A 21,910-nucleotide genomic window follows, 5' to 3' on the forward strand; every position below is an offset into this window, starting at 1 on the left:
CAGGGGCGGAGGGCGCCGGGCCCGGGGGGCAGGGGCAGGGGCGGAGGGCGCCGGGCCCGGGGGGCAGGGGCAGGGGCGGAGGGCGCCGGGCCCGGGGGGCAGGGGCGGAGGGCGCCGGGCCCGGGGGGCAGGGGCAGGGGCGGAGGGCGCCGGGCCCGGGGGGCAGGGGCGGAGGGCGGCGCTGGGGACGGCGGGAAGGGAAGCTCTTCCTTCCTTCGGCGAGCGGGGAGCGGCGTGCGGCGGCCTCTCGGCCCGCGCTCGGGGTAGTCCGTGCTGCCTGGCTCCCGCCGCTCGGCTGGAGGCAGGAGGTGGGTTAACGACTAAACAAAGTGAGCATCTTCCTCTTCCCGCAGCGCTGCTGGTGGGAGGGGAGCGGCGTGCCGGGGAGAGCCGTCCGTGCGGCCGCGGGCGGGGGTGGCGGCTGAGCTCCCCAGGGGTGCGGGCAGCACGGGCTGCCCGGATCCCGGCCGGCCAGGATCCTCGGGACGTGGCGGGAGTTCCCCCGCCACCGTCTGTGAAGGGGCGCGGAGGGACGGGTCTCTCCCGGAACGCGGCGCCGGGGAATATCGGCGGGATGAGCTGGCTGGAGGTCCCACCGTGTGTACATTCGGGACACACAGGATGCAGGGGTGGGCTCCGGGAGAGTTCCTTTGTTCGTGTGCTAGGGTACCACGTGTGCCTCATACGGTGCCTCGTGGGGTTATTTTTGTTTTTTTCTTTGCCCATCCTGTAGTTAAAAGTCTCGAAACACCTTAGGTCCGGGATTAGTTAAAAGTTTCAGAATTCAGCAAAACCTAAATACACACTCCGAGGACTTTTCTAGCCTGTTTAGGCAAAGTAGATACACTGTTAACACTGGTTTTGCATAAACGTGTGGGCCCTAATGTGTTCGTTCTTGTCTCGCAAACAGACTGATGCGAAATTGCATTGCTTCTGTGAAAAACCCCATAGTGGCCTCAGTGCATGGGGCTTCAGTGGTTTTTCTCGCGTAACTTTTAACTTCGAACTCCGGGTTCATTTCCCTAAAGAATTCGAGAAAAGTAGAAGGAATTGTTGGTGGGAGTGGTATAGCGATTTGTTTTTTCTGTTTTGCTGAAGCCAAGGAAAGTTAGGAAGGTGGTTTCTTGTTTCCAGCCACACGTGTGCTTTTTCCACCTGATAAGGCTTTTTACTACAAAATCTGGTCTTGTGTGGTCGTATACAGATAGGGGGTTTTGTTGTATTACCCTAGGACTTTGATGACTGACAGTGACCATCCTGGGGAACGTGTATGAGCTTTGTGCTTGTCTTTTACTCCCCTTGTACCGGAATAAATATATTTATTCCTTTGTAATTTAGAAAGAGGAAAGTGCGTTTCTGTGAAAACTGTAATCGAATATTTCATCTGACTGTCGGTGGAGTGTGTGCTTTTAAGAGCCTCTTCTAGAAAAGTTCGTTGTGATGCTTTTTGGTTTGTTCTCATTTTAGACTGTTTTTTGGCAAAGGTCTTTTGTGTACAACTACTCCGGTCCTCTAAAAGTGCAGTGACATAGAGCAGTTTCCTTATGCCTGAGACTTCTGCCTCCCTTTTATTTATCTTTCTCAATAGAACTGTCCTAAAACTCCTGTAAATGGCTGCAGTACTTTATTTGCAGTAGTTTGGATTAGCCTGAGGTTTGTTCCGCAAGCTGATATCTGGCAATCATCAAAACTAAGTACCAGGCCACTTATAGGTTGGAGTCTGTCAGGCTTCTGGTTTGGACCTTGGATTTGTTACCGACTTCTTCCCTGCCCACTTCAGCGTGTGAGGAGGGAGTTGTCCACCTATGTGAGGTCAAGCATGGATCTGCAGGCAACCACCCATGATTCCTGGCTTGCAAAATTTAGGTAATGCTTTCTTCAGCTTCCCAAGGGAAGGCAAGTCAAAGATCTACAGATATGTTCCTGGAAGGTTTTTGAGAAAGAATTATCATCTTAGTGCTGCAGTGAAGAAACAAGGGATTTTGCTTTTTGTTGTGGGTTTTTTTTTCCAAAGTAGTCTTGGATGCATGGCATGGCACATAGTAAAAGGCAGCTCCATAGGATGCTTGAAAGAAATGTGAGTTGGGTCGGTGTTTCTGAATAAATTATTCACCACTTCAAAATGTTAAATGCATACTTCTAAGTGATGTAAATTCCCCTGTATGCATGTCCGAATTTTGGATTTTTTCTTTTTTGTGGATCAGGATTTCTTTGACTAGGCCAGAATCCTTCATCTTCTTCAAACAGTAGAGACTATGTTCATAGTTACATCATTACCCTACACAGTTATTTTTGGATTCCAAGTTCTTCATGTTAGTACAATCTTTATTTAAGCAGAAGTCACAGTTACTACCTAGGTTGTCTTGGACCATTATTTTTGATGCTTAAAATAAATAAGAACTCTTCTGTACAATTACATTTGTACGTAATTAGCTGTTACATTGGACTTTATTTTCTCTTTTGAAAATAAAATACATTGTGTGTTAGTTTGGGAAAATAGTTAAAAGTTGCTATATGTTTTGTTGTCCAGAAAAAATATTCCTAGGCCATTTGCATCCTGCTTTCTGAACCCTTATTCCTCAAAATAACAGTTGAATTCTAATATTCTTTCATTATAGTTCCTGCTTTTAGTTTACTGAGCTTATGCTCTTTACAATTTTAAATAAAATGTAAAAGAGGTATACAATGGTCATTAAGGCACTGAATGTATTTAACATTTTGTTTCTTTTTCATGACAGACAGCCAGAAGAACTCAGGATGAGTAAACCAAATAATTTTGACAGTCAAAGTACATGTAAGTAAAATTTTTATTAAATAGTTTTAGAAATATTTAATCTGCGTATATGATGCCAGTTGTAACTGGTTTTATTTGGGCTCAAAGAACAGGTGGGTTTCAGTAATCAAGTTACTGTTTCCAGTTGTGGCCTACTCAGTAACAGAAAGACAAGGACCTACTGGAGAGGGTCCAGCAGAGAGCCAAAAAGATGGTTAGGGGTCTGGAGCATGTCTCTTTCGAGGGGAGACTGCAGGAGCTGGGGCTGTTTAGTCTGGAGAAAAAAAAGACTGAGAGGGGATCTCATCAATGCGTATAAATATCTCAAAGGCAGGTGTCAAGACGATGGTGCCAGACTCTTTTCAGTGGTGCCCAGTGACAGGACAAGCCATAAACTAAAACACAAGAGGTTCCATCTCACCATGAGGAAGAACTTTACATTGACAGTGGCAGAGCATTGGAACGGGCTGCCCAGGGAGATTGTGGAGTCTCCTTCTCTGGAGACATTGCAAGCCCACCTGAGTGCATTCCTCTGCAACCTGCTCTAGGTGACCCTGCCTTGGCAGGGGAGTTGGACTAGGTGTCTCCAGTAGTCCCTTCCAACCCTAACAATTCTTTGGAATTGCATTGGAACCACTTGTCTCAGGAAATGAAAAAGAAACAACTTATAAACTTCGTTGGATTTCTTTGCTATAATTTGAATATTTTAAAACAGTATTTTTCAGTATTTTAACCTTTTGAATTCAGCTGCCAAATCACACAGAGCAGCATTTGAGGTGTACCATTCAGGGCTTCCTTGGGCTGAAGCAGTACCCCTATTATTGTCACTATTAAAACTGTTCTTGCTATTAGGATATTTTAATCTATCTTTTACATATCTACTGGGAATTAAATGGAAGCTGTTAAATGTCTGTGGAGGTATATTTGGGGGCTAGGAACTTCAGTAAGTAAGAAATCCTCAAGTTAAGAAATCCTTTAGTTAAATCCAGTGTTGTATCGAAGCCTTCAATGTTTTAAAAGCAGTGGTAGCATATGACTTGGCACTGTCAGTGTATCATTCACATGTTTTTCACCTTTATCACACAAGTAGAGAAAGAAATAGTTAAGTTGATTCATAGATTCCAATGTGGTGATGACTTTATGTACAATACTAAAAACAATTAGATGATATATTTCATGTGCACCTGGACATTGTTGGCCATTTGATATCTTTAGGTGTTTGGGGAAGAACATTTCAGTTGGGAGCATAGGCTGCTTGTGAATTTAGCTTGGCTCATAGGCCCCTCCTGAATTAGCAGGCTAGTGAAGTACTTTCTTTTTAGTAACTAGAGAAGGAACAAATAGTACTCTCTTCTGCATCTACTATAAAATTCAACATTAAGGAAAGAGGTATCTACTGTCCTTTATCCAGGAATCTACTTGAAGGTGCATGTGATTAAAAGAGATGAAAGCTACTGCTCTATAGCTGATCAATAGTATTCCAGTGCGTTCACTGTGATAATAAACATGATTCTGTGTTTTAGTCTGTGTTCTCTGTGGACGGACAGATGACTGCCCTGAAAAGTATGGAGAAAAAAGAACCTTTGTGGAATACAATCTCACTGTGCATTATTATTGTTTGGTAAGTGTGTGGTGTTGATCTTGGAGTTTTCTGGTTTATCTAGGAAAAACAAATGTAAGTGCAACAAGTATTTAATAGAAATAATCTGTCCAGTTGTTTTAACAGTTTTGTTGGTTTAGAGCTTGAACTGTGAGCTTTAACTCATTTACTTGAAGGCTTGTACTTGTCAGGTGACGCAGATGAAGTAAGTAAATGCCAACAAGCCTTTATTCAAAGCTAAATTCTATTCATGGTCCATTTAAATGAATTTAATTCTCCCAATCTATCATAGCATATAGCAGTGAAGTGATGTTTGCACCTACGTATTTCGTTCCATAAAAAAGTGTGGTTTCAAAATTTAGAATATGAAAATGTCATCTCTTGTGGAAGAAAGTAGAGAAAGTTTTTCTTTTTTCTTGTTTAGTTCTTTGTTGGCTGTGAGCTATCCTCTGAGGTTACACAGGACATTGTAACACTTAATTGTCCTACTTCTCAGATTAGTAATATGTACCCTACTGATCATATTGCTACAATATCACTAATTAGTAAAAGTTTGTAATTTAAACAAAGCCAGGGATATAAACTGCAGTTGAATAGTTATCACACTTGACATTTGTCAAGATTCATATTCCTAAAGGTATACTTCAACTATGTCTCAAATTCTAAATTTTTACAGTTCTTTAAAACAGTACTACCTAAAAAAAAAAAGCAAACCCATACAACAAGTTTTTTGTTTGTTAATAAATACAGTTTGAAATTTTTTCCCCCAAGTTTAAAAAAAACCTCAGGAGTATTGGGAATAATTTGGGGGGTATGTTTTCTCAACAAGTTTTTTCAAGAGTGTTGATTGCAGATGGCTTAATAGGTTGAATACCAAACCCTTTAAAGGCTAAGGAGAGTGGAGATTTTCTGAAGTTAAACAAAGATAGAATTTTACTTTCTTAAAAAAATTTGAAGCAGCTGGAAAGAAATATAAGTCTGTTTGCGATAATTTTGTGTCATGTAAGACCATATGAAACAATAGGAAGAAGTCCTATCCTGATGGAGCAGGACAGCTAGCAAAGGGCATGCTTACAATAGTGAGCCTTACAATTTGTAAGATATTTTACCGGAAGGAAGCTCATCTCAGTATCTTTTATGGTGTCTCTAGTTATAAAAGCAAGCAAACAAAACCCTTTGATTTTAGTTAAATATAGTGCATGTTATATAAGAAAAGACTTCTAGAAAGAGGCCCACGAGTGGTGCAGTTTCATTTTTCTTTGCCAAATGTATCACAGTTAGAAAATATATTTAATTGATTTTGGTACATAATTTTACATTTATTTGACTAAAATATTGATAAAACTGTTCTTAAAATGGTGCTATGTTGAAATTATAAAATGAGATTATAAAGAATATAGAAGGCATCAAGTTGTGAAACTGTTTAGTTATTTGAAGATTGTAATGTATCTACCTAACTTACTTTAAATTATCTTAAGGCTCTTTTGATTTGCCTAGTTACTTGATTCTGTGTTTATTTAAATCTCCTCTAAAGCGAATTACTTTTCCTCTTAGGTGGCACTTCAGTACAGTTACTTCCTACTGTGCTTCATTATCTCCAAAGCACAATTGTCATTCATATTAACTCAGCTAATTTAATTTTACTTCCTCTGAAGATTTATATGCTGAAAGTAATTGTTTGACAATTATCTGAATAGTCAGTGTATTTTGCCTCCCTTTTTGAAGTATACAATCTTGGGATCTACAGAATTACACAATACTTTGATGTTATGAAATATTTATTTTCATGTTACTGGTTATTACTATTCCTTACTGTCAGATGAGACAAAAATATGAAAATGTTTTGGATCTGTTTTTTACTCATTTAAATATTTGCATAAAAGCTTTGTTAGACTGACCTTCTCTCTTACGTGACAAGCACAGTGTATGTAATTTTAAATCTTTAGGTAGGTAAATGTTTTAAAATACCTAATTTGTTTTCATAGTTGATGTCAAGTGGCATTTGGCAGAGAGGGGAAGAAGATGAAGGTGTAGATGGATTCTTAATCACAGATATTAGAAAAGAAGTAAATAGAGCTGCAAAACTGGTAAGAATGATGTCTTTGGTATCACCAAAAGGGAAAAAGTAACTTTTAAGTGCATTTAGTATTGCCTGCAGGGTTTATTTTTTGCTTTTCCAATGGATAGTATGCTAAGCCCATTCAAGAATCTGAATTTTACATTTAGGTAGCATATCTGTTGGGTTTTTGGAAGCCATGAGGGAAAATAAAACCTGCAGAAGTTGTGACGACCCACCCTTAAGGGGCAGGAAGCAGTTAAGTTTCTTAAATGCTTGTTCGGCAAAAGGAACAACAGAAGTCAAAGGGTCCACAAACAACTAAAAAGTTTTGTTAGTAAATTACATACTTGGCATGGAAATTTGTGTGTTAGTCCCTGATGTACCTATATAAGCACACAGCAGTGGTTTTGGTTAAAGGGGTAGAATAAAAAGGAAGAGAGAAATTAAAGAGGGAAAGATAAAGAAAGAAAGAAAAAAAAGGAAAAGGATTAAAAGAGAGGATTAAAGAAAGAGAAAATAGAGGGATTAACAGTCCTGGTTTACCAGCATTGATCCAGCTGAGGGAGTGTCAGTCCTGGTTTCAGTGTCTATCCAGTTGTGTCAGTCCTAGGGATGCTGCCTGGGCTTGAAGGGGAGCGGTTCTTTTTATGGACAGGTTTCTCCACCAGAAAGATGAGTTTCTCTGCCCTTGAATATAGATTTCTTGCTTTCTATGTAAATTAGTTATCATGCGCAGTCCGGCCTTTCTGAAAATGGGTCAGAGGGTTTTGGGGGTCTTAATCCTACCCTATTTAGTCCATACCCACTTCCTACCACTTATTCCTGTGCTTGTGCTGTACTGTACTGCGATTCTTATGGAAAAGTGTTGCCCCATCTTTGCCTGGCATCCCTTTTCCAGCCAAATCTTTTTCTTTCGTATGTTATGTTGATACCAGTAGTCCTTGGTTATTACCAACAACTCTTGTCTTGTATTACTAACAGTCCTTGGCTGTCTCCATGTCCAGCCAGTTATAAGTATTTGAGACATACACATTAGTCCCTTATCTTCTAGGAATTGAGAGCTCAAAAGGTCTCACTTTGGACCACTAGTTTACAGGTGGTTTTTAGTTTAAAGCCCACAAGAGAGTGGGCTTTAGTCATAGCAATTTTCCATCCTGACCACAATTCGAGGCAGTAACTTTCTTTGAAGATTCAGTAACAAAAGTTAATATTTCCCTTGGTTTGTTAACTGAGGCAAGAAAAATATGTTTCCTGGGAACAGTGTGTCTGATAAGCTCAAGAGAGGCTTAGTCCAGGTGCAGTTTATCAAGGCCAAGGCCTAAAGAGCATTTCTCAGATTATAGTGTGGCCTGGGTGGGTGGGGATGCGCTACCACAATCCATCCTGCAACCACAGTCAGCTTCTCTGGGCCTCTAAAGTTTGCAAATGTTTTTATTCCCTGGGTATGTTGCAGATAAATGAATATTAGTGAATTACGCTTTCATAAGACCTCCAGACATTGTGCTAAGGCTCAAGCTTGCAGTGTATAATTTTATAGATGCAACTAAACTATAGGTACGAGTAAAATAACTTGTATTTTAACTTACGTATCACAAGACAATATGCATATAAACCAATACATAAAGTCTGTGAAATATCTATATGTATTTACTCTTTGAAACAGAGCTAAACCACGAGTCTTGTCATAGTTACTATCTATTAGCCAATATTCTTTCTTATTATTCAAATTATTTATAATTTTTTATTGGATTAATTCCTGTAATTTTACTTGGACTTCAAATGTTAATATTCTTTTATTTCTAAAATTATTTTTAGAAGTGTAATATCTGTAAGAAAAAGGGTGCTTCGATTGGATGTGTAGCTCCCAAATGCAAACGAAGTTACCATTTTCCTTGTGGGATAAAAAGGGAATGTATTTTCCAGTTCATGGAAGACTTCAGGTGAGTTTTGGGGTTTTCTTTTTTCGGTTTTCAATTCATTATATTTATACAGGGAATGGCTTGGTTTGTTCTTGACTTGCAATGGGATAGGCTGTTAATTGTAAATTACATAGGGTTATCTAGGAAAAAAATATTGTATTTGTGGAAGACAGGGAGGCCAACAGTTATACTGCATACCTAATACTTACAAACTAAGTTCTCAACACTTTTAAATACATCATTTACTGTTCCTGCAAGTAGTTAAATTGTTTATAAAATTGAGCATTAAATTCTAAACTCTGAACTAAAATGCATAATGACTGATTTGGGGGTTTTTTGTTTGCCTATCTCCTGTGCCTTTGTTGAAATGGCAGAGGTTTGGGTACCCATATCTCCCAGCAATCAAAACACAGTGTGCCATTCTGTTGTGTTTTGAAGCTTATTGGAGATGGACTTCAGGAGAAGTGAATTTAACATCAAATGTCTAAAAAACGTTTTATTTTCCTTTGCTATTATCTGTCTAGCATCTTGACTGTAGTCAAAATATTCGTGCAGTATTCTGCCTACTGTGAGCTGAGTTAGCAGGGTGGATGGATTGAACTCTGGCAGGCACTTAAAAAATGACTCACATTACATACACACATAAAGATTATGCAGTTTCAGAAAGGTTTCTTCTAGAGCTGCACTTCTTGGATGTTTTATTTCTTTAAAAATTTGCTGAATTATAAAATTTATCGAACTACCTAGACTCTGCTGAATCAGTAGGCAAACTCAGAGTTTCTTCTTTAATGTCATGGTAACATTGAAACACGGGAAGAACCTGGACTTCAGAGGACAGAAAACGCATTATTTGGACTGGAATTTTTGAGAGAATTTACAGAGCATCGGTTGGCACCATGATTCTTCTTTGCTGTCATTCTGTTGACTGTGTTAGATACATCATTTGTTTACATGTGTTGTGGTTTAACCCAGATAGGCAGAAGAGGAAGCACAACTGCTTGCTCACTACCCCCAGCAGATTAGGGAGAGAATTGGAAGGGTAAAAGCAAGAAAACTCTTGAGTCGAGATAAAGACAGTTTAAGTAAAACAAAAGCTGTGCAGGTGAGGAAAACAAGACAAGGAATTTATTCACCACTTCCTATCAGCTGACAGGTATTCAACTATCCCCAGGAATTCAGGGCTTTGTCATGTGTAGCAATTAATGTCTCCCCTTGCTTCTTCTTTCCCTCAGCTTTATTGCTGAGCTTGATATCATGGTACAGAATGTCCCTTTGATCAGTTGGGGTCAAATGCTATGGCTGTGTCCCCTCCCAGTTCCTTGTGCACCCCCAGCCTGCTTACTCCTGGGGTGGTATGAGAAACATAAAAGGTCTGGACTCTATGCAAGCACTGCTTAGCAATAATTAAAACAACCCTGTACTATCAATACTTTTGTTCACAGATCCAAAACATAGCACCATCCACACTAGCTGCTAATAGGAAATTTACCTCTGTGTTATATTGATAAGGGAACCATAAATTATTATTTTTAGATCTTACTGTTGGGAACATAAACCAGTCCAAACTTTTATGGATAAAGAATCTAGAGGAGCATCGCAGTGCACAATATGCCTGGATTTGGTTGAACATCTTCCAACGTACACTATATTGAAGAGTCCTTGCTGTAAAAATGCTTGGTTTCATCGAGAATGCTTGCAGGTAACACAGGTTCTCCCTTGCGTTTTGCATCTGCAGAGATCACATTTCTTCTCTTTTTAAAAACAATGGAATAGCTGCTTAAAATTGTGTGGAATTGCTTAGTGTTTAAGGAGTTAGTTGGTATGGAAATATACGACGTTTGAAGGACGATGCTAAAATTGTGTTACAGAGACAAAAAAGGATTTTTTTTTTTTAATGCTATTAATTTTTCCTCTCCTCACCCCCACATGTTTCTGCATGTGTGATACACACTTCATCCCTTCACTTATGTTTACTAGGTACTTATTTTCTTGCAAATCATTATGTGCAGAATCTGAATGCTAAAAATTTGTCCATCATCAGTTATCTTTGCCTAAGTCCAAAGCTAGAAAAATTTACAATGTTGTTTCTATAAATTTATTCTGGATCTGGAGAGGTTGACTTGAAAAGGATTGTGCTTTTGTTTATGAACCTTAATCTAGCATGCAATCTCTCTCCTTTAAGGAAGAGAAAATGCTCACCATTTGCATCAATGTCAAGTGACATAATGATTGATGTCAGTGTTAACATCCATGTGAGGATTGCATCCTTGAATATAATGTTCATCAATATTAAGACATTCTCTATTGGCCTCTTAAGGATGGTAGGAATTCATAATTGATTTGGATTTTTTGTTGTTTTGTTGGTTTTTTTTTAAACAGTATCAAGCTTTGAGTGCTGGGATATTTTTCTTTAGGTGCACAGTATGCAATAACAAGGACAAATTTCAAAAAGAAATGTTGAGAATGGGCATATACATTCCAGAAAGGTAAGTAATTTTGTAATAATCACTCCTCTACAAAAACTTTGATAGAGTGTTAAAAACATTTTAATTTATTCTATAGAACTGCATCTATTATCATGTGAAGCTTTAGTTCTACCTTCAGTGGTAGAATTGTTCACTTTGGTAAGGAGCAGCCTGTTTCCTTTTAGTTATGCATAAAAATTGACAAAGGTCAAATTATCTCAAACGTAAACCAGAAAGCTCTGAAAAGTCATTTTTAATGCCATGATTCAACTAGGAATCCAATTAAAAGATAAAAGCACTTCGTAAATACAATAATTTTGCCTTAACGTAGAGGTTACTCAGAAGTGTGCCCAAGTTTTCTAATTATCTGAATTTCTATCCAGGCAGAATTGTAATTGACTGATTACTCAGCCATACAGCTTCTATCTTCTGCCAAAGTATTGCTAAGGATATGTTTAGCATAATAACTACTTCCAAAATTCTGAGTTGTTTTTCATAAGTTTCCACCACTTGATGAGGCTCAAAATATGACAGAAAGTGATCAGGATGATGTTTCTTTGTTAGAAGTATTATTCTTCAGAGAGTACCGTTAATTTCCTCGCGAGACAGAAGCTCAAGATTTTTGAGAGGAAGAAGAGTCAAAATATTTGAGGGACTTTGCCATACTGGCCTGGAAAATACTGAGTTTACCTTTCGTGAGTCCATTTTCAATGGTAACTTGAGTAGGTTGCCTAAACAAATACCTGTTTCTTGTGAGAGAGAAAGTGGAATAACGTGAAACAGCAAACACACACTGAGGTCATGTGAAAAATAATAAATACTTCAAATCAAAGTAACTGTACACAAGAAGTCTGACTGTATTTTATAGTATTATTTTAGTTACTAGACTTTTTTCTTCCCCCTCTCAGTTGTCTTAACTGTTGCTAGAACATTGCATGGTTGACATACATTTATGTGTTTATTACATACTCTATACTTGGAAAAAGATGTAACCCATGTAAACAATTGGAAATAGAGTTCTAATATCTGATCTTCGACCTTGTTTATAGGGATGCGTCTTGGGAACTTGAAGAGAACGCATATCAAGACTTACTGCAATGTTATCAACATTGTGATATTAGAAGATGTCTCTGCAAGAAAGGAAGAGACTATAATGAACCTGATAGGTATGATGCTTTAGCAGGAAAGTATAACCTACAATGGAATAGTTCTTTGGTGTGGTTTGGTTATTGCCTTTTATTGTCATTATAATTTATTTATTTAAATGCTTTGATACTTTTCAGCATCAGGTTTTAGTGTCAAGCCAACACTCTGTCTGAATAAAGTGTTTTACTCCATATTTCAATACTAAATTTCTCAGGTTATGAAAGGCAAGAAAACCAGTTTTAATGGCTTATCAGTTATCTTGTCCTTGTTCTCATTTGATACAGAGCTAAAGTAGAATTTGTGCATCAGCATAACATATAGATTATCTTGTACATAAATGAATGTTGTGTGTCTGTCATTGAGTTTAATTCAGAAATTTAAGAAGTGCTAAAATACTTAGAGCCTTTACAAGTAATTATTGTTAAAGTACTAGACTTATGTGAAAATTAACTAGCTGTGTAAAAGCTAGTAAAATCAATCATAGCTGCAAGCTGTCCCGCTGCATGCACATGGCAGATAGAACACACTGCTGATAGTGTAATGAGAGGTCATGTGAAAGGCTTTATTCTGCTCTACCACTTGCTTAATTTTTTTTAATAAGTTCATTTTCTGCATGAATTTTTGTTTTGTTTGTGTGCTTCTGAAATTTTTATCTTTCATTAGTGTGAGTATGCTCAAAGCTGTCAGAGCCTCTACTTTGAAGACTTGTTTGTGTAGTACTGTAGACATTAGCTTTGCTTTATACAGTTCTGACCATTCGTGGTACGTGTGCAGCTCAGGATTTCCTTTGCCTTTAAAATTTATACCTGAGGCTTCCAGTATTTGAACTAATCAGTTACATTGTTCCATTATATGTTTAAGCAAAATCAAAGAAGCCTAGACAAAAACCTAACAGATATTTAAACACTGTCATTAATGAAGAATCTTCTTCAGGACGTAAGAATAATCATAGCATCATAAAATGGTTTGGGTTGGAAGGGAACTTTGTCCTATCACAACAGGCCCTGCTAAAATGTCTGTTCAACAACACATTGGTAGTTTTGAATGCTTTGATTGAGAGCTCTCCTGTAAAAAAAAAATACCATTTGGAAAAGTTGACTGGTGAATACCCTTAAGATACAGAGGATTTTCCTGACTAGCAACACGAGGAGAAAATATTACCTGTAAACTATTGACTTCAAGGCAGGGGAGCACACTAATTCATAGCCTCATTCAATACAAGGTGCTGAAACGTGAGCTGCTTTTTTTTTCTTGTGAGTACATCTTGTATGAAGAAAGTTCCTGTTGATTACAATAATTTCTACCACACTGATAAAATTATGCTTTGTTAGTTTAGTGTCTGGATTGCGCTTACTATTGAATAGTCTTCATTTTAACTTCTGTCTAATACTAAATACATAATTTTTTAATTTTAGTAAATGGGAAATAAAGCGCTGTCAGTGTTGTGGTTCTCGTGGGACTCATTTGGCCTGTTCATCTCTGAAGTCATGGGAGCAAAACTGGGAGTGCATAGAATGCAGAAGTATCTTTGCAAAATCAGGTAAAGTTATGGATGTGATAATGACTTCTTAAATGATAACTTTAAGTTACATAAATGTACTTTACAAGTACAAATATACTAGTTAATATAATTTAATCATACAGGGAAGTACAGCAGAAAGAAAAAGCGTTCTTTGGCTACTTCTGAAAAGACAGATGGGACAACTTGTTTGATGGACGAGCCATCTCCAAAGACCCCTCGGCAGTCATCTGGATCTCAACACAGTTTTCTACTCCAGTGTGTAATGTTCTGTTTTTGATCAGAAACTGATTATTACATAATATTTAAACATGAGAAGGTGATGGCTTATTCTGTAGGAGAAACTTCTTATGCTAAACTGCCAATTGATTAAAACTGGAGTTTTTAGTGATGGAAGTTTCCTAAGTAAGCCATGAACTCTGTTCATTTGCTATAGTTACATGGATTTGGTGGCAGGAAAACCACTTCTTAGTTTGATAAATGTAGATCCTTTCTAAAGGAACCATAACAATTTAAAGGTAACCTAGAATATACAAATGCAAAACTTTAGTTTGTTTATTGGGCGTTTTCCATTTTAATCGTCTTTTGGAAATCTAACTTATAGATGTTTATAAGAATATTTTCCTGTGCTGAAATAAAAACTTGTCAAGTCTGTAGGAATTAATAATTTTAATTTTTACCTAATGTATCAGTCAGAACTTCCATGTCGTCTATGGGATGCAACTAAAAGCTGATCCTAAAACCACCATATAATAAAATACTGAATTGTTATTTTTAAAATTGTAGTTCAGACACTGGTGGACTTCATGGTAGGGGGAATAAGAAGTGGTTATGCATTCTTCAATTGTATCTCTTCTTGAATTACTCTTTTGACTTATAGATCACCAAAGAGAATGTACCAGAACAACTTGTCACCTTGCTCACACCTAGAACTTCCAGCATCCAACAGAGTGACAATGTCCTTATCTCCACTGATGTTAAACAGAAACTGGTCCCTGAGGCAAAAGTATTTTTTTTTTAATTTTTCTTATGTTGAAGAGTAACCTAGCATATGGCTCTATATCATAATTCTTACAGAGTATCTAAAGGGGTAGAAGGAGGAGTGTATTGTAGCTATATGTACTTGTGTGTGTATGTACATACATATCTCTCACAGACCCCAGCACCTGCAAAAAACATTTTCCCAGGGGACTTGACTTACTAATTCCCTGGGCAGCCTGAAGTCTGCTCTCATGTCCAGAGTAGAGGTTTTGCTGACACTTCTCCTCCTGTCAACAGAGATTTTTAAACTGTCTTCTCGTGGTTGCTGTGGCCAGGACAGCCACCAATCTCCACTTCACTCACAAGGTCCACTCTGAGTTGGCTCCCTTAGGACCTGTTCCATAAAGTTTTCATCCAAGTGTTCTAGGAATCTTCTGGCCCAGATTGTATCAGTTGTTTGAGAGATATATATATATAGAGAGAGATATATGTATGCATGTAGTCTCTGGAAAAATGGAATGAGTACACTGAAAACCTGGAGTCATAGCTCGATAAAGGCTTCTGCCGTTTATTAATGCTAGAGGGGTGCGAGGAGAAAAGAATGATACCTATTGAGAATTTTTAGGTTCGTTAGTGAGGGGATGAAAACTCAGAAATATATATTTGTCCTTGCCAAAGCATGACTAATTATTCTTTAGAAAATACGGAACAAAAAGAATCCTAATTGCTTTCTTCTAATTAGACGTGTTTTGAATGTTCAAGGCTTTTGCACTTTTACCATAGGAATAGTTCATGATTGCACTAAAACCAGTGCTAAAACAACATGTTGTAATATAAAATACTGATTTTAAGGATGTAAAATTCTTTATCTGGCTTTGAGAAGTTAATTGATGAATTCTACCTTATATGCTAAAAATTCTGATGGAGGAATTAGTTACTTCTAGTAGGGTATGTGAAACAGATTTGGTTGGAAATTAGAAAACAAAGAAAAGGTCTAATTTTTTTACATGAGAACGCAACATTTCTTCCCATTCTAATGTCTTTTTGATTATAGCAACAAAAATTATTCTAATTTAGTTGCAAAACATCTCTTTAACAAATTGGTAAACTTCAATTTCTCACTTGTTTTACGTTGCTCTAATGCAGACTGACAGTGTGAGAATTGTTTGGCACGGTGTTGGTGTCACTGAATTATGGAAATCACTACTTGTTTTATGCCAGGGTAATTATTTCTACCTCTTTTTCTAGCCCTTAGAGGTACTTTAAAATTTACCACTACAGAATTAAAATTTTAAAAATCTATACTGAATATTTTACTGATATAATTTAGGCAATACCTGAATGTGCCACAGTGTTTAAAGGTGTGTTGTTCTTAGTAGATTGTAAGAATGCTTCCTGTATAACTGTTGCTAATTATGAATCAGAGATTTCATCTGAAAATGCGTGTAATTTTCTCATAGGCATTTAAGAGAGCAAAGAAAGGAAGTTTGTAACATACTGAAGGAGTTAAAGGTGCAAGTTAATACAAAAACAACGAGGCTTAACATCAATGCAGATGATATCTGGAATAGTGCTTTAAAAGGATTTAGACAGCGCAACTTCAGTCCTACAAACACCATTGAAATAAATTTCACAAACTGCAAAAATAGACCAAAGACAGATACTTCTGCTGCATCAAAGCACCATTTCTTCCAGTTATTAATGCTTCACCTTCAGAATTCATCATTGTTTGAGGGCTCTTCTGCGAAGAATTTGTCCCTTGATTTTCAAGGTAATTAAATGCTTTGTTCAAAAATACACTGAGAACTATGTAACTTCAAACATTTTTTAGTCTTTGGCCAGTATTAGTGTCAGTTCATGATGAATAGAAATTGTTTATGCTTTTTTTTGCTTTCTTTATTCCATTCTGAAGGGGGCTGAAGTGTGGATTTATAATAGCAAAAAAAATTGGTGTAGTTGGAAACATTTATGATAACAAAGGAAGAAATACAGCAAATAATGAGACTTGGAACGTTTTAATTCATGTATTTGTTCTCATCAAGTGAATTCCTTTCTTCCTGACTCACTTTCTCTGCTACTTATTTTCCTTTCCTCAAATTTCTAGGACATTATCTCTTATAGCGTGCTCCTTAAAGACCCCAAGTTACCTTCTTTGAGTTCTTATGCTTCAGAATTAAATGTGCATGTGGTGCAAAGTGGAAGAGGAAGTTAACATCTCCCAAAGTTAGAATAGTGGCTGAAGAGTTGAAGTAAAAAAGTATGGTATTGCTATGTAAAAACGTGATCTTATTCTTTCAGCCATCAGGAGACAGCAAACTTCATTTGTTGCCTCTCCTAAAATAATAAGAAATTGCATTATGACACTTTCTTTTAAAAAATGAGGATCACAAATAATTTCTATGCATAAATAGCAAATATATTTTTCTATTTGCAGCTGTAAAAGAAAACCTTTATTTTGAAGCTGGTAAAATGATTGCAGTTTCTCTGGTTCACGGTGGTCCATCCCCTGGTTTCTTTTCCAAAACGCTGTTCGATTGTCTTGTCTATGGTCCAGAGAATGTGAAGCCAGCTTTGGAAGATGTTGCTGATGTTGATGTAGCACAAACAATAAAAATGGTAATAAGCAATAAGTTTTGTTATATTTCTTATTTGAGAGTATATTTGGAGATAAAGACTTACTGAATAGAACTTTCATTGAAATTAAAAAGCTTTTTTTTTTTCACGTATGTACATACATGTAGTATACAAATTTCTAACTTTTGTCTTTTTATACAGATAAAATATGCAAATAGTCTGTCCAGCCTACAGTCTACAATACATGACTGCTATGAATTCCTTGCTGCTGCTGGATGTTTAAGACCTATAACAGCTTTGTGTGATAAGAACATGCTGGTGAATGACATATTGATCCATCATGTAATCAAGAGAATTATTTCACCATTAGAAAGGTTTGTTTTGTTTGAGTTTTCATACTACTTGGGTTTTTTCCCTCACTGAAATACTAAATAATATGTTGCTAAAACTAACTTCCCCATGTTCTTACTTATTCTCCATTTAAACCAATGGAGTGTACTGTAATTTTCAGTGGATTAATTAGCAACTGTTAACTACTTAGTTAAACTGAAGGACTGAAATTATTTCTCTGCATATTTGCTCTGTTCCACTTTTTGGTCACATTCATTTTTCAACCTTGTGAAGAGGGCAGATTCACAGTTTTTAAACTTTTTTTCACTTTTAAGTTTTTAAAGCATCACAAAGACTACAAAGTTTCTTATACTTGTGTTCATTTTTAATTCAGCATTGCTTGAATCTAGAATCTTTAAATGTTTCAAATTCTTCAAATTTTAATGAGTTTTCCAGAGTTCTAATCAGGGAGTTTGTGTTTTCTATTAGGAGGGCAATAAGGTCAACAAGGTGACCTGCTTAGAACATTAGTATTGCATTGATGTTTCCACGAGGTAGTGATGACCTCATTAGCTGGAAAAGCTGCAGCTATTGACTATTCTTTGACTGATCTCTGACCTTACTTCGAGTTCTTCATCTGCTCAGTAAAAATGCATTAGATGCTAATTATTCTAACGACTATAGCTGAATTTATACTTAAAACTTTTATAGTGTTATCTTTGACAAATTTGAATAAACTGAATCTCCAAGAGCCATGAAAACTAATTTTGAATGTGAGGATTTTTTTTTTTAAATAAAGTTCAGAGCAATTAGTCTTTCAGTCACGGCCCTCTGGCATATTTGAACAGTATATATCATATTTTAAAACTTGTCAGAAAGTAAAAGATAGCCTGTTTGTTTATGGAGTAATGTGGTTTTGTGCATTTTTGGAGATGGGCTTAAATGTGCATAAGTGAGTAGAACAAGAATTCGCTTGTCACTATCAAGGACTGAGAGTAACTAAAGAGTTGGTCATTTTAGCTGTTAAATGTTCTACACCCCTGACTGTACACTTTCAACATGTTTATTCTGAATTTTATTGATTCAGCCTATCAATATATAAGAAATTACAAGTAAACTCTTTAAGTAAAATTTTAATTGTGATTGTGGCAGCTAAATTGGAAAGCCAGTTGCTTGAAATGTTCTTGTCCAATGCAAAGTAACAAGTGAAATTTTTTTTCAACCTACAGAGCTGTTTGGATTCTTTGCTTTGGTTTGATTTTGGTTTTGGAGGGGTGGGTGTGTTTAAATGCATTTAATTAAATTACAGAATCAGATTGGTGTGTGGGTTGGAAGGGACTTCTGGAACTTCTCTTGTCCACCACCCCTGCTTAAGCCAGGCCATTTAGAATCAGTTGTCCAGAACCATGTCCAGACAGCTTTTTAATACCTCTGTGGATGGAGGCTTTACAGCCTCTTTGGGTAACCTGTGCCAGCACTCAGTCACCTGGACAGTAAAAAAGTGAGTCCTGATGTTTGGATGGAACCTTCTGTGTTTCAGTTTGGGCTCAGTGCCACTGGTCCTGTCACTGGGCACCACCACTTAAAAGACCTTGTCTCTGACTCCTTCACACTCCTGCACACTCCCTTCAGATAGTTGTAGGCAATGGGATTCTACCTGAACCATTTTTTCTCCAGGCTGAAGCATCCCAGCTCTCTCTACCTTTCCTTATTGGGTTATGCTCCAGTTCCTTAATTATACGAATCACCCTCGGCTGGGCTCTCCTCCAGTGTGTCCATTTCTCTCTTGCACTGGGGAGACCAGCACTGGACACAGCATTTCAAGTGTGGCCATACCAGTGCTGGACAGAGTTAAAGGATCATTTCCTTTGATCTGCTGGCAGCACCATTCCTAGTACAGCCCAGGATACTGTTATTTGCATTTGCCACAGAGAGAAATAACAGCATGAAAGCACACGCAGACTGCAGAAGCCAAGCAAAGGCTACTTTATAAGACATCTCATTTTACCTAGAGACAAGGATTTTTAACTGTTTTCTTAAAAAGTGTTTGTAAGAAAGGGATTCGTTATGTTGTATGTAGAAGTTTAAAGTAAACCTTGCAACATACAGTTGAGTACTAGGAAATAAAATTAATTTCTACATATTACTAGTATTTCTTTCATTTGCTTAAAAAGCTCCATAGAAACAACTAGATTGTTAAAATGAGAGTTAAATGCATTTTCCAAGCTAAAATGGGACTACTCGGTACACCTTATCGACAAGACTTGGAGACTGCAGATGGGGAAGATTTACTGTATCCAATCTTGCAGCTTTATAAAACGGAGAGTTCTGATGCATGGTCACTCTTTTTTTTTCCATCCCTCCTAGTTTTAGGCAAGGTTTGAAAACTCTTGGTGTTCTGGAGAAAATGCAAATGCACCCAGATGCGTTCTCTAGTGTATTGTGCCACAAACCCGAAAGACTTTCAGCAGAAGCTATTTGTGATCTCTTTACAATCCATCCATCATCAGATGTAAAGGAAGTTAAAGGTGCTGATTTTTGGATGGGCTATTTGCAAGATGTGGAAAGTAAGTAATTTTTTTTTTCTTCCCTTCCCTGTTCAGGGTATTTAGTTGCTGGTATGTATACAAGGTTTGATTTATGAAGTTCATTTGGATAAATAAATTCAAGGGTTTGCAGTCACTATCTGTTCCTAATTGTTCTTCTTCACCCCTTTTCTTACTAATTGGAATTTCTAAAAGTGTTATCCAGTTATAATCAAACTTCAGTGGGGTAAATACATGAAAGATAGGAACTAGAACTCGTGTGAATTTAAAAAGAAAACAAAACACAACTTCAGTGATACAGAAAAATCCTTTATTAGGTAGTTTATCTAAAGTCTTAAAGCCCACTGTTTTCTAACTTTTTCTTACAGATGAGTTTTTTTCTATTCACTTAAGATTTGTCAGAACTAACCTAAGTGAGTTTTGCTTGTTAAACATTCTCTTATTTAGCCATAGAACTGTATATTTATTCAGCATATTGATCTGATTTTTTGTGGGCTTTTTTTTGCTCTAAAACTTAACGTACAGGATAATGGTTTATGTGTAATAGACCATCAGTGATAAAACCTAATCCTTTTTTTTTCAGGTGGTGAGTCTGTAGTGACGTTTGAGGATATCTTGCTGTTCGCAACAGGCTCCCCTTCTGTACCATCCATTGGTTTTGATCCTGAACCTACTATTAAATTTTTGCGTATAAGGTACCCCATTGGAAACAGACTCCTTAATAGCTTAGAGCTCCCTATAACAAAAACATACCAGCAGTTTAAAAATAAAATGGAGCTCACCATCAAAAACACACTAAGAGTTGAAAGTGAATAAGTATTTTTGCTACTAAACTGGATGTTGGAAAATTCAGTTTTCTGCAGGAACATCTACTTCCAATTTGCTACTGTATTTTTGGACAACGTGCTCTCAGCCTTTTGCCACTTTTCCTCCAAAGATATGCTAAAAGAAGTAATATTGTTAGATGGAAAACAATTTTCAAATGAAAATACACTTTATTTCTTGAACTCCTTTTGAAGTTGACTTGAGTCAACAGTCTCTTGCAGAAGTACTTTAAATATCTACTTTTGCTGTAGACAAGTATAAGTACCAAACTCTGTAACAGGTAAGTTTGTGGATTGTATCACATACTTCAGTAATGGCCAGTCTCTTCGCGAACGAAGAACCGGGGAAGGTCTTTCCACCTTCCAGCCTGCGCATTGGATTTTTTAGGTGAGACACAGTGTGCGCGGAACTGAGCCCACCCTTTAATCCTGAGGTTCATCTGCCGGGGCCAAGCACGCTTGGACGGTGGCAGCGAGGTCCTCAGGACGTAGATGGATTGCCTTCCAGGGCTAGCGAGCTCCATCTGCCCGGGGAGTGTCCTAATCGGGAATCGAACCCAGATCTCAGCGTTGACAACGCTGTGGTTTAGCCACTGCACCACCAGGGACACTCACATACTTCAGTAACTTATTTATCAAAGGCAAGTCAGGTACATCTTGAAGATAATTTCTGTAGAGCTTTGTTTCAAGTAAGACTGTGATGCAGTTCTTCAGTTCCATGTATATATTTTCAGTACTTGTTTTTTTCTATTGATTAATTTACATTCTGATGGTTCAGAGAGACGTAGGAAGGTTAAAATACTTGGAGTTTTAAAAGGTCATTGTTGTTAATGCATTAAAATTTAAAGCCTGGAGAAAGCCTAGGCAAAATAATATATCACAAGAACAAAATCAGATTGAACTTGTGTTTCAAAACAAAAATTGAACAAAATCTTTGACATTTGCACATCACTGCATTCTGCTGTCATACACTAGTTTTTAATTACACATAGAGCCAAAATAGTAAAAATTATAAGTGTTGAATATGCAACAATAATTGGTCTTTCAACTTGAAATATAAGAGTTAGACTTTGTGTTGTTGAGTATGAAAGTATAGAACAGTTTGTTGCTCATTAGAACATGTAAATTTGTCTTCCATTGAAGTCAGTACTTTCATACAAATATGCACTAAAAC

At 37.2% G+C, this 21,910-nt stretch overlaps 1 protein-coding gene across 2 annotated transcripts; it reads left to right on the forward strand.

The window, feature by feature from the left end:
- Positions 1-2,016: 2,016 nt before the first annotated feature.
- On the forward strand, positions 2,017-21,039 carry G2E3 (G2/M-phase specific E3 ubiquitin protein ligase). 2 transcript variants are annotated; one of them, XM_027878747.1, is made up of 16 exons: positions 2,017-2,077; positions 2,735-2,794; positions 4,297-4,394; positions 6,359-6,460; positions 8,248-8,372; positions 9,885-10,050; positions 10,731-10,837; positions 11,866-11,982; positions 13,378-13,502; positions 13,607-13,739; positions 14,362-14,487; positions 15,923-16,233; positions 16,897-17,078; positions 17,238-17,410; positions 19,734-19,933; positions 20,496-21,039. In XM_027878747.1, the coding sequence occupies exons 2-16, from the start codon at positions 2,758-2,760 to the stop codon at positions 20,726-20,728; spliced, it is 2,235 nt and encodes a 744-aa protein (XP_027734548.1). In that variant the 5' UTR covers positions 2,017-2,077; positions 2,735-2,757; the 3' UTR covers positions 20,729-21,039. The 2 variants fall into 2 exon arrangements, with proteins under 2 accessions (XP_027734548.1, XP_027734549.1); XM_027878748.1 differs by lacking the exons at positions 2,017-2,077; positions 2,735-2,794; positions 4,297-4,394; positions 6,359-6,460; positions 8,248-8,372 and adding an exon at positions 9,334-9,504.
- Positions 21,040-21,910: the final 871 nt, after the last annotated feature.

Source organism: Empidonax traillii, unplaced genomic scaffold, assembly GCF_003031625.1.
Source record: "Empidonax traillii isolate 1590-97213 ecotype Southwest subspecies unplaced genomic scaffold, ASM303162v1 scaffold45:size3623477, whole genome shotgun sequence".
Lineage (NCBI taxonomy): Eukaryota > Metazoa > Chordata > Aves > Passeriformes > Tyrannidae > Empidonax > Empidonax traillii.